We start from the raw sequence: 12,508 nt of genomic DNA on the forward strand, positions 1-12,508 counted from the left end.
GTCTCTAGATTTCCATGACACATCTGAACACCAGCACACTCCACAACTGCTCAGAGCCGAGCGCATGCATCTCCTGCTAGTACGAGTGCTAGGTGACAAACTTGGAGTTCCAGCTTTAACAGGCAAACGTATAGCCTCATAGAAGAGATTGGAAAGTTGCCTGTTTCTGCCAATAAGCTCTAAAAATATAGCCACTCCCAAGCACTGGCTTTTATTGAAATGGGAAATAAGAAGCCAGTCATAATAACAGCAAACTCCTCATCTTCTCTTGCTCAAACAAATATGGAAGTTTTTCTCCTAACCTCAAAGATCATTCGTTGCAGTCCAAAGCAAAAGGTTGACCCAAATGGGTTAGTGTTGTTCGGAGATGACGACCTGAAAAGGAGAGGGGTGGGGGGGGGGAAAGAAGAGAGGATGTGTAAGGGTCAGGAACTTCTTAGGCAAGAATAACCACTCAGTAATATAAGGTAACTTACAGCATCTTTATCATGGTTTTCATCAAAACAAAGTAAATCTACATTATGCAACACCACTGCTAGACTCCAAGTGAGCCAAAGGATACCTCTGCTTAATGTCACAGAGCCATTATTAATACTCAGGGACAAAGTAATCAAAAAGTCACTAAATCATCTCTACAGGAAAACTCTCTTAACTTGAACAGGAAGAACCCTGAAAATAGACAGACACATAGGGAGAGAGAAGCACCATGTAATTTACTACAAATTATTTTTGTGCAAGGTCCTTTCCCACTCTTCACTCTGCTTTATGGCTCAGCCTTTATCATAGGTATTTACTGTATGCTGTCTGTTAACCCACTGATTTTATCATGTTAAAAAAATTACCCTGTAAGGTGCTGAAATAGAATAATCCAAATTTTATTGAACAGTATTTTTCAAGATTAATGTATCACTTGTCCTTCAGTTATTTCCGATATTTTTAGAACATATATCTGACAGTGGCAGACTCCTGCTGACTGCAATGGATTTTAGTTATACCCAAATGCAATGGATTTTTGTAATAGCCAAAAACAACCCCTAGAAAATATTTACCTTTTGGCTTTTCTCGTAACTGGTCCGTTTCTCAGATCGTATGTCTGAGACTTTTGAGAGTAGTTCAATCAGAGTTTGCTTTACTGAGCACAACACAGATGAGAAATAGAAGGGCTCCATGTCATCACTGTTTCACCTCAGCTCTACTTTACATTATTTCTGCCCTAATCACCTCACTGGCATAAAACAGGAGTAAAGGGGAACAAAGGGCATAATAATTTAGGGGGGGGGGGAAGAAAAAAATCAAATTCAAAATCATACGAAAGCCTGATGAAAATGCCTTGTTTGGTATATCTGAAATTGTTGTAATATTTTCACAATACCTATGACTTACACTTGTTCTAAGATAAACCATAGCTTCATATCATAACTCTGCAAACAGATAATGACTATTTAAACCCAACACCCAGCTCAATCCATGTAGAAACACTGCAAATGTAAGGACTGTTCTATCTTCAGTCACCCTAAAAGAACCATGTGTATGTTCATAAAAGCAAAGCTTCTTCAGACAGACTGCTATCATACATACTATACACTGTGCTGTATGATGTCACATTGTTGAAATGCTTGTGACCAGTGTAAAAGAATCTACACTATTTATTACACAGAGACTTCTTTACATGCTGCTTAGCTCTTCCTCTGGATTTTACAGTTCGAGGAATTTTGGAAGCGTTTTCATTCGGCATGTCAGTTTATTTCCTCTGAGAGCAGCTCTCTAGTCTTGTTAGTGGCCAGAAAGCTTGAAACTTTAACAGCAAAGCAGCCCAGAAGTAACTAGTGCAATAACTCTTCGGCTGCCCAAACCCATCCTGTTATCAGCTCAATCCCTGCCAAGCAAAATAGAGATTTTTACCTGTGAAGTACCACTGGTTTCTCTACAGGGTGCCCCAGAAGATCCTGAATACTGTCCCACTGTAAATACATCAAAGACTGTGTGTTAAAACAAGGCACAAGAAAACTTCTTTTTATCTAAGAAGAGAGACGTGTACATGTTTTTTTGGAGACATGCTCATTTGCCAAGTAACATACAGGCTGGATTTACAGAAGTGTTTTGTGACTGGAGCCATACTCAGTAATGGAAACTATCCATTACTAGGGCTAGGAAATCCTCTCAGGGTTTAGTCTCATTTTTGTCTCAAAATAGCTTTGAATTAGAATTATTAATACAAAAAAATTCTATGGGTCTTAAGGGGAAAATGTAGCTGGAAGGTCTTTTAGCATTTCAGGGACACCTCAGAGAACAAAACAGCTGTGGAAAACTTCAACAAAATATCCTCTTACATACCTTTGCAGAGGGAAAAATAGCATCACTGCTACCTCTCCTTGATTTAAGTGACAAGTTTGAAAAAGAGGAAAGCTGTGCTATTTAATGATTGGCCATGTCCAACAGTTTTCATCACTCTAAGCAGACTTAGGAAGAAGCTGCAGTTTCACACAGAAGACTTAAATAAGTCAAAGCACTGAAGGATATGAGTAATTCAAATTGAAAAGCGTAGACGGCAGGTTGCTGACTCCAATTTTTTCCTCCCAGTATGGGATCCAAAATTCACCAAGGAAAGCCTTCATTTGGCACCCCAGGAGCTAAGAGAGCAGCACTGACCCTGGCTGAACGTTAACCGTAGAGACACTGCTGAACACAGTTTCTGAGTTTTTCTACTTAATGTAGCTCTCAAACATGCAGCAGCAACTGCCCAGTGGGAATTTCATGTAGGTGGTAAGGCTATACAGTCTTCAAGGAGACTGCTGTCATTAGGTGGTGTCACACTGGCAGTGACATTTTTGTAAGGCCTGGTGCTGGCTGCCTGAGAAATATCCCGTTACTGGCACCCTTCAGAAGGAAGTGGAAGGGTACTGGATGCTCTTGGTTAAATACTACATGTCTTCAAGAACTACATTAAGTAGAAAAGCTCTGTCAAAGTTTTGTTTAGAAATATCTCTTCCAGCTAACATTCAGTCACCACTGTTATCGCTTTCCCATATCACTTATTTTAGTGTTCTATTTCTACCTGCAGCTATCTTCAAAATGCATAACATGCAGTAATGCAATAATTTAGTTTACTTGAAGTGTGCTATTACAAATGCCTTCAATCCTTAACACAACAAAATGTTTAAACCACAAAACGTACATTAACTTTTGGCCTTCAACTTCTCCATTTTAGAACAACATGATAAAACTGCTATTATTTCTTCAAAGCATATTACAAATTCAGCATAGATCATTTAGATGGTTTAAGGAGGAAAACATTCAGTTCTGCACAAACTCACCTTGCTGTATGTCGTACATGTTTCTGTCTGTGAATCAGCACTATCTATGAAAGAAAAACAGAGAAGTCTTTATAGTTTATGCTTGAACAGTCTCCTAGATAATCCTTTATTTTGGGAGGTTAGTTCTGATAGGAGACATACAAGCATTAGATCAGTTCATATACAAGTTTACCAGCATTTCCTAGCAACTAGATTTGTCAACAATGTTGATTAAATGCCAGTTACAGTGATTAACCAAACCTGCCTATTTACAGCAAGTCCCAAGTTCTAACACCATGTATGTTTAAGCTGTAGTCCTACACAGAAGAATGCCAGTGTAAAAGACTACATCTCTTAGCACTAAGGTAAGGTGCCTACCACAGCCACTCATTGAGGCATGATGTGTTGCTCGTCAAGTCCAAACGCTCCACTGCTCTTGGAAAGGAAGCTGGCTAAAACTGACAGCTTGAACCTCAGGAGCTGGCAGGCATCAGCTAAAAATGCCACTCTTTCAAAAACAAAGATAGCAGAGAGCTTGGGAATTGCAGTCTACCTATTAAATAATAAAAAAGCTGCAGGTGAGGACGGCACTGCATTTATGTTTAGTCTTAAAAAGAAATTGTGTGCTGGTGGTTTCAAGCACTGTTTCATAGATACATTTGGGGACTTCTGACTACTAAAAGCACCTTCCTGAAGCAGTGGGAATGAACTTAGACACTGAAGTCAAACATAGCAAATGGTCTTTAATTTGATTGAAATCTCCTCTGCATTTTCCCCCTGCTAAACACACACGCTCTCCTTATGCCCTGAACATAAGCTAGAGACCAGAAAGATGAGCTAAAAAAAACCCCAAACAAATAACCAGACACATTCAGAAGAGATTCGTGGTACTACTTGAGGTGAATAAAAATGATCAGAAATGAATGCCTCTGAAGTACTACACAATAACCTAAGGGAAAATAATTTAAAAAGTAAGAACTTTCATGCTTACTGACTTGGCTGAAGTACAAATCATATAAGCTTGTATATACAGACATTGTTTTTCCAGGTTTTTATTCCTCTACATGCTCAAACTGCTGTGACAGCCACAGGAGAATTGCACTTTACACAGGCAGGGGCTGTCAGTGAAAACCAATCAGAATGAAGAAAGCATCCCTGGTCAAAACCTAACCAGCATCCAGTATTCCCTGGATAATCAAAACACACACTTTCCCAGTACAGCTGTTGATTCCTACATTAAAGAAGTCTACCTCAATTACTACAATCTTCAACCAAACAAGGTTCCCCATGCTTTGTTGGGATTACTTACATGCACAGAGCTGGGCACATCTTAGTATCTTGTGGAATCAGCACTACTGATTTTTTTTTTTCCAAGTAGAGATTTTCAAGTGAATACAACAGACATACTTTGTCCATAGCACAGAGAGGCAACATATTCCAGATATTTAATATAAACTGGTTTAGCTGGGAATTATAAACATCATTAATAAGCCTTCAAGAACAGGCTCAGCATTAAGAAGTTCAACAGTGGATTGGACAGACCAGCTCAGACTAATGCTGCCTCAAAGGTTTTGAGCCTCCACGTAGAAGGTGAGTGATTTTAGCCGAGTGGCAGCATTACAGAAAATTAGTGATGTTGCAGCTAAATATTCATATGATCCAAGTAAGCAATGTAGTGTAAGTAAAATCAGAGAACTGCTAACTTGTCCTGAAGTATCTTTTTCACTTAAATGGAAACCTAACCCCAAAATTCCTCCTCTGTCTCAATGACTTTCACTGTTAGCATCCTCTGATAATGAAGGATGCATTACAAATCAAAATTTATCATACCTCCCCTTTGAGCATTTTGTAGCACATGCCCCCAGAAGCAGGACAACAGACGAACTACTCACCTCGTTTAATGACTAGTGGAATCTTGAATTCACAGCGATGGTAACTAGAAAGTGCAAATCGTAAAGCTATTAGAAAACAGAAAAGCCAACATAAACTGCACAGCACAAACTCAGGGCTCTTAATAACCAGTTTAATGAAAATTCACATGAATAATAAAATGAAAGTGAGAGTCAACGCTAACAGATTAATAAAAGTTCTCATTTCTATTTTCTACATCAAAAAAGGCAGCAGCCTGGGAATGTTCTAACACAATTTTCTAGAGGACACAAAAGGTCCTTCAGCACAAATTACTCTGTTGTTACAGAGTGGATAGAGAAATATTCAGCTTAGAAACAGTATTAAAGATTTATTCTTATATTCTTTATTATTCTTATTCTTTAACTCATATTCCTTCTCTAAAGAGTTTACATTTAAAAAGTATTGAAAATATGTTCAGAATCATGAGAGAGAATTTTTTTTTTTTTTAAAATCACTAACTGAAATAATGTCAGGAAAAAACAGCAGACTACCTACCAGTAAATGGACACTCTTGCTAATATGAAGTTTGCCTCCAGCAAGAAAGCTTGCACGTTATAGCCGGACCAAGAACTACCTTACCTCGTTTACTGCTTTAAGACATCCTTGACAAATGTAATTTAAAAGTAAGAAGAAAATAGTAAGAAAAAAAAGAGTGCTAATCACGATGACTGAAACCTCCACAGGTTACCAGATACACCAAAGACACTTGGGAAAAAATACTGGAATTCTATAAAGGGAACATAAGATTTCCTTTTCAGATGTTTTAAAATACTCTTTAGAAATCAGTTCTTTATACTCACATGTTAAAGTTGTAATGACCAGGATAATTTGTGTGCAGGACAAATTTCTTCACCTTGTGAGTGTTTGCATCAAAGAGAATATCCTGTTGAAGAAAAGAGACAGATATGAAGCAATCTGGATAGAGGGAGGTGGCTTTCCCCAAACTAACCTGAGATTAGTTACAGTAGTACCTGCATATAGTGATATGCATCTATCTCATTGGAACTGAATGGAACTATGAAAAGTAGCATTTAAAAATGAGACTATTTGTAAATTCAAATAAACGCACATTTCCTCCAGCACTCAATCACAACTGCAGTTTGATTTGCTAATGTTGGCAAGCTTTCTAAGGAGGTCTTGTTTGTCTTGCATATTATTTACAGTAACGTAGACTGAAGAAAAATAGCTGCAAGGAGGGACATGAAGGTTGAACTACACCCCACAGCTCGGGAAGCTTTCACAGTTAGTGTTACGGCACACCTCTCGGTTCTGTGGGACAGGAGTGTGGATTTCAGAAACAAGAACTAGTATATCTATGCATCAGGCATGGCAGAGGGAGAAAGCCTAAGAGAATGCAAAAGTGCAAGGAGCCCTTCATCTGCTGGTGGAGATGACAAAACATTACTGACTGAATTTGCAAGTGCTACAGAAAAGTCAGTGGTGTTTTTCATATCCAGAGATTCCTAAGGCAGCAATCAAGTGTTCTGCAGTCCCTCATTTCCCACAGCCTTTAGCCTTCTGAAAGTATTGCTGTGTAACTAACCCAAAACTTTACATCAATTTGTTTATGGAAGCTTCGCACTCACCACTCCAAGTGTAAAATAATTGAAGAAGTAGTCGTTGCACTTCGATGGGACCTGCTTATGGGGTGAGGGTGAATGGATTTTCATCTGCAAGAAACACATTTTTCAGATGTATTTAATAATACTCAAACATGAATGCCATTAACAACATCACTACATTCAAACAAATTGCCACAATCTCATTTGAAGCCCTTGTTCAAAGATGTAAGATACTGTGCTTCATGACAGGACCATCAGCTGCTTGCAGTGGCACAATGTCACATCAGCTTTCTTCTTTTTGAGTTATCTGAAGTGAAAGGTTTACTCATATGCTGCTATGTAAATACATTAGGAAAGGACCAAAGTATATGCTGAAGTTATTTTACATAAAATACAATTTTAAAAAATAGGCAAGACACACCTACTAAGGCTCATTTGGATTCAAAAGTGCCCCCATTTTTATAGATTTTTAAAGCAGTTAATATGATGCAATTTCTTAAAAAATTTAAACAGATTTGCATTGATTTAGCTTAAAAAAGATTTTTATAAAACAAATTATATAACGGTTCATCCTGCTCTATTATATGTCAAGTGAAGCACTCAATTTGTGCTACATGGTAGTTTAACTTCACTGGCCTTGCAAAACACAGGCCCTGTGATTAAGCCGAGACAGCACTGAACAGAGACAAAGTCCTGGGCCTGAATAAATTCCCTCACCTTATCTTCAGACTTGTAGAAGACTTTGTGCGGAGACCCCAAGGTGCTCAGCACATCCTGGCACGAATCACCAAAGTACACACAACGCTCAAATACCCGCATCTTGGCATCGGCTAAAACACCCGGGCCACAACCTGAGGAATGGAAAACAACTCAAAATTCATCCTTCCTGATCAGAAAATACATCAGGAACTCAACACCAAAAGCTTAGCATTCCTCTATTTATCACAGACCAAACAGCTGCATTTTTAGACAACAGTGCCAAACTAAATTTAACCACTTATTTTGCAACAGTTTAAACATTTCTTATCAAAGTGATGTACGTGCTGACTGTTGCACAGATCCCCAATCTTAACCTCCAACTTCAGCAACACTGTGTTCGCTTCCTCGCCGCTTATGTGAGCCTGACTTGTTTTCCTAATCCATCTCAATTTGATCAGCTGGTTATTAGCAGTAAGCAACAGGAATTATTTCTATCCCTAAAATTTCTATTTTAGCAGCTAAAGATGTATCTTCAGCCAAAAAAGTAGAGCCCATAAAGTGAAATTCCTCATCCATATCAACTGTATCAGAAAACATACATTCTTTACTCAAGATTCCCATAGCTTATTAAATCAATAGCAAGTATGTTCCTATGCAAACAGTGTTAAAAATGGATCTTATTGGATAGCCATTACATAGATGAATTGCTGACATACGTTAAGATGTTAAGAAACGGAAAGATCTTACAGTTTGTGACCCCATTTGCTTTCAGGAACACAGCATCTTACATTTACGAGAATGCACATACACATATGCAGCAGTTACTGCAAAATACAGGATGTACTCTAAATACACACTTAGCTTCTCTCACTATGCATTATTTATGTAGCTAGTTACCCAATAAAATAAATCAGAAAAATCCGATTGAGTCATCCTTGATTTCTTAAGCAAGAGTTACTTCGAATACACTTGCAGAGAAACTTGTGCTAGAACAGGTATATCGTATGTTCTACAAAGGAGTTTCTGCAAACTTTAGCAAGACAAAAACTGCACACGTTCAGATTGCCTCTCCATGAGTTTTAGTCTGAACATTAGCGTTACATTTTAATAATTATTTTATTCATTGACAACATTGCCTTTAAGCTGCATATATATAGTTTTTAACTAAACTTGACACTCTTAAAAGTGTCCCATTTTTTACAATAATTTATATTACTTTGATGTTACAGCTAACTTCTTCCCTAGTACACAATGATATATTTTCCCTGTCCTAGACAGCTCTCCATTATCCTCCTCTATAAAGAGAGAAGCAAAGTAACTTTAAAACATGTGTCCCATTTTTATTCATAATTTTTTATTCATCTTAAACGTTCTCCTTTTTAACTATTGCATAGTGAATGTATCCCAAGTATTTTCTCAATATACACACAGTTAGTAATCAGAACAGGTCAAAAGTCGAGCCTGCTAATGAAAATTGCTAAAAACACCTCAGCATTTTTTCTTAAAAACACTGTCAAGTCTCAAGTTATGGTGACTGAACAAGGCTCCTTTGCAGTCACTATATCTTTCCCTAATTTCTAAGCACTCCCCCTCTGAAAGCACACACAACAGATGGTACTCATCACTTCCACTGTTGTCTCCTACAGCAAATGAAAACAGAATTGAATTTAAAGTGCAGCCTAAGGCTGCAGCATTGATGCAGTCTCTTGCTGGCATTTTTAACAGCCTTCCAGAATTAATCACAAAAACATCAACATCATACAGCTCACTGGAATCTCAGAAAAGCCACACGTACGTAAGGTTTCATGATTTCTCAGGTTTTGTTTTTGGTTGGTTTTGGTTTTTTTTTTCAGTGATGTACTTGCATCTGTTTCATTCTACACATACATCTGGAGATAAATTCCACTTCTGCAAACACTCTCTAAGGACTTGGAAATATTAAGGACAGGGCTACAAGTCCTCTGCAATTTCTCCAGGGCCAGGTAAATGCAGCAGCAGGCAGACTCACCTTCATGGGGTTTTTTTGTTTTGTTTTGTTTCCAATAGTTCAAAATAAGGGATATAGAACACTTTGAAACCACCGGTAAAAGCATCACAAATAACCCATGCTTAATTTATACAGGTTTACCCCCCTTTTCCTGAGGAAAGCAACCAGTGCAGTGTTCTGAGTGTCACGAATACCTGCAGTGAGTAGGCGAAGCCGTAAACCTGAGGGTCCAGTTCCATCTCTCAGAACATCAACATTCTCAGCATACACATTACCAAGGAAACAGCTGAGAGGCATCAAGGGAGCCCTGAAACCAATCATACGAAAACGTGCATAGGATTCACTTAATTTTCACATTTTCCATTAACAAGCTGGTACCAGTTCACTGGAACAGAGCACATTAATTTTGTCAAAGCTGCACCTAACTCAGACTGAAGATTAAAAGTTGTATTAAACACAAGGAACAGAAAGTCTGGGGAAAAAGGAAGAGGAACAGGACAGCACTCAAATGCAGGACCTTCACTATGAGTGAAACAAACAGCACATTTCAAAGACTCCAGGAATTACAGAAACTGTATCTAGCCTTTGGATACCTCCTATGAGAACATGTCATCTCAGACTCCTCTCAGGGAAAATGGCAGTTGGACAGTTTTTAAAGATACCTACTCCTTGAACTAGGCATATCACCCAAATGCAGCAGAAAAGCCTTCTCTGTGATGCTCTTGCTGCTCTGGGGAAGGTACTTCATAGCCCAGAACATGAAATCAGCTTGTGCAGCTACACCACAAACAATTGTGCTGCTTTACTTGGAAAAGGTCTCATTTTAAATCAATTACAATAATATTTGCGAAAATAACAACCCCAAGCAAGATATTTTCAACGGAAGGGCTGCTTTTTTGTGTATTAATTTGTATATGCTCTGTTCTTATGTGAATTTCTCCTCTGTGTGAATAACTTGAGCTAAAAGTCAGGCTTTGAGCTCTCACACAGACACACAACACCCCATGAAACAATCAGTGCTTTCACTACAGCTCACCATGTCATAGATGGGCACAGACAACAACATTTTTCTGAAGTGCACTTATTTCTAATGAGGAGACAACAAAGAAGCTTCCCTTCCTTCTGAGCAGTAATCCAAGGATGTGTTAATCTTCTCCTGGCATTAAAACACAACTGTCTCTGCAAAACCTAACACCTTATCAGTTTGGGTATTATAAGCAGAAAGGAAGAATTTACAGAAATCCCTTCAATTTTTCATTGAGTAAGGAATCCCAGGAACAATGTTTTTAGAAAGAGTAAAGCATCAGATGATGTACAATAAATTACTGCTTAAAAGTCAGAATACAATACCATAGAAAACATTAACCATATTAAAATATAACTATTCCATCAGTACTAAGACATGAAGATTAGTTTCCTCAGAACAGAAAGTTTAGTCAGGTAACTGCAAAGATATTGAATATATGGTAGATTATGTATATGGTTTAAGCCTGAAAATATGTATTTTATTATTTTTGTATAGCAAGAGAGTTTAAGACCTGTGGTAGGACCCTGCCATGACATACATAGTACCAATACACTACAAAATTACTGATTGCCTACACCAAGTTTGATTTGTCTTGGGAGAGATCATTAGCATGCAAACAAAATTTAGAGTAAGAATAGCCTAACCGCATCTGTTACTAGATTCACATTTCCTTCTTTACTTAATTAATTCATTTTCAGGTCAGTTAAATTAGTCTATTACAGCTAAGCCAAGCTGATTTTATAGCAACATAAAATGAAACCAACATTTGATTATAAGGTCTGAGGACAATGTCTATGGAAATCTGAAAGAGGTTGGTACCTAAAGGCGTTCTGCACACTACCAAATTCATAAGAGATCCACACGGAACTAAAAAAAGTATATGATTATATTTAGCATTCGCAAAACCCTAAATAAATGAGGGAAAAAAAGTATTTTCTGAATGATCAAAACAGCGCAACCGGCTGTACATACTTGGTATCCTGCAGACTGTTTCCGTTGTAGATGTACATACGTTTCACAGTCGCACCATGCGGAATTTGCAGAGAGGCTAGACCATGGGCAAAGTTAGGCTGTGGATATATAAAATCATTCTTGTTACATGACACAGTAGACACTTCAGGTCAAAGTTATAAATTACATTAGAAATACAGTATATGCTTACTAATTCAGGTAAGTCTCTAGCCAATGACAAGGGGGAAAAACAACAACAAAAAACCCTTCTAGATGGTGTTTCTTCTCATTACACCACCCTGGATGCGCAAGCTGAGGGGTGTACACTCACTATGTTTATCCACCACAAGATGGCCCCAGTCTAACAATTAGCTATGGTGCGTTCTGGGAATTCACCTTTCCTTGGTTTGATCGCTGGCAGCTAGCAATATAAAAGTGTTTGTACTGATACGCTGTATTTAAGTTCTAAAAAGTCGGTTATTTTAAAGGTAGAACTTCTTTTTTCTCTCCCACTGCATTAATTACAGCCTTTTAACATTTTCACTGGTTTGTAAAATGTCTTTATCTGATGAACTGAGACTCATTCATTAAATAGATTTTTCCACTCTCCTTAGCGCCACATTCTTATATATATTGTTTTGATAGGGATTTTGAGTGTTCTCATCAAATAAAAAGTGTGCTAAGGAAGTCAGATTCATTCTTCTAGTGCACAGAGTCTATTTCTTTCAACTCTGAAGATAACAGGCCCTTCTTCAAAACTGGCAACATACTTTGCTGGCACTGGACAGAAAAGAAACTAACTTTGTCACAAGCTGTCAACAAAAACAAGATGCACAACATAGAAACTATTATCCTGATCTACTTTAGCAGGACAATCACATAAGGTAAACACAAAATGTTATTCTTAGGGGAATAAAAACCAAAGCCAAGCCCCAGAGCAATGACTTTCATTGCGGTAGGCATTTAGAAGGGAACCTGCATTGCTTAGCAAATCTAGAGATACCCTCATTTCAATGCTCTTTCTGAATTTGCCCAGAGCATGAACACCTCAAAACACAGATTTCTCAAGCAGTCAGAC

General features: G+C 37.9%; 1 protein-coding gene across 6 annotated transcripts in view; it reads right to left on the minus strand.

Moving 5' to 3' along the window:
• Positions 1 to 12,508, minus strand: part of PHAF1 (phagophore assembly factor 1) — a 36,187-nt gene that overhangs the window by 2,137 nt on the left and 21,542 nt on the right. For 5 of the 6 annotated variants that reach the window (XR_012625061.1, XM_074839220.1, XM_074839222.1 and 2 more), the window contains exons 8-16: positions 11,452 to 11,549; positions 9,647 to 9,759; positions 7,484 to 7,617; positions 6,791 to 6,874; positions 6,005 to 6,087; positions 5,186 to 5,229; positions 3,315 to 3,358; positions 1,903 to 1,961; positions 303 to 375 (exon numbers count right to left, since the gene is read on the minus strand). Coding sequence is in view for 4 of the 6 variants with exons in the window: in XM_074839220.1 (XP_074695321.1) it covers positions 303 to 375; positions 1,903 to 1,961; positions 3,315 to 3,358; positions 5,186 to 5,229; positions 6,005 to 6,087; positions 6,791 to 6,874; positions 7,484 to 7,617; positions 9,647 to 9,759; positions 11,452 to 11,549 (732 nt within the window). In the remaining 2 variants the exon portion in view is untranslated. Of the gene's footprint in view, positions 1 to 302; positions 376 to 1,049; positions 1,133 to 1,902; positions 1,962 to 3,314; positions 3,359 to 5,185; positions 5,230 to 6,004; positions 6,088 to 6,790; positions 6,875 to 7,483; positions 7,618 to 9,646; positions 9,760 to 11,451; positions 11,550 to 12,508 lie in introns of all 6 variants that reach the window. The other variant, XR_012625062.1, reaches the window with a different exon arrangement.

The sequence above is a fragment of the Strix aluco genome, chromosome 14 (genome assembly GCF_031877795.1).
Source record: "Strix aluco isolate bStrAlu1 chromosome 14, bStrAlu1.hap1, whole genome shotgun sequence".
In the NCBI taxonomy this organism is placed as follows: domain Eukaryota; kingdom Metazoa; phylum Chordata; class Aves; order Strigiformes; family Strigidae; genus Strix; species Strix aluco.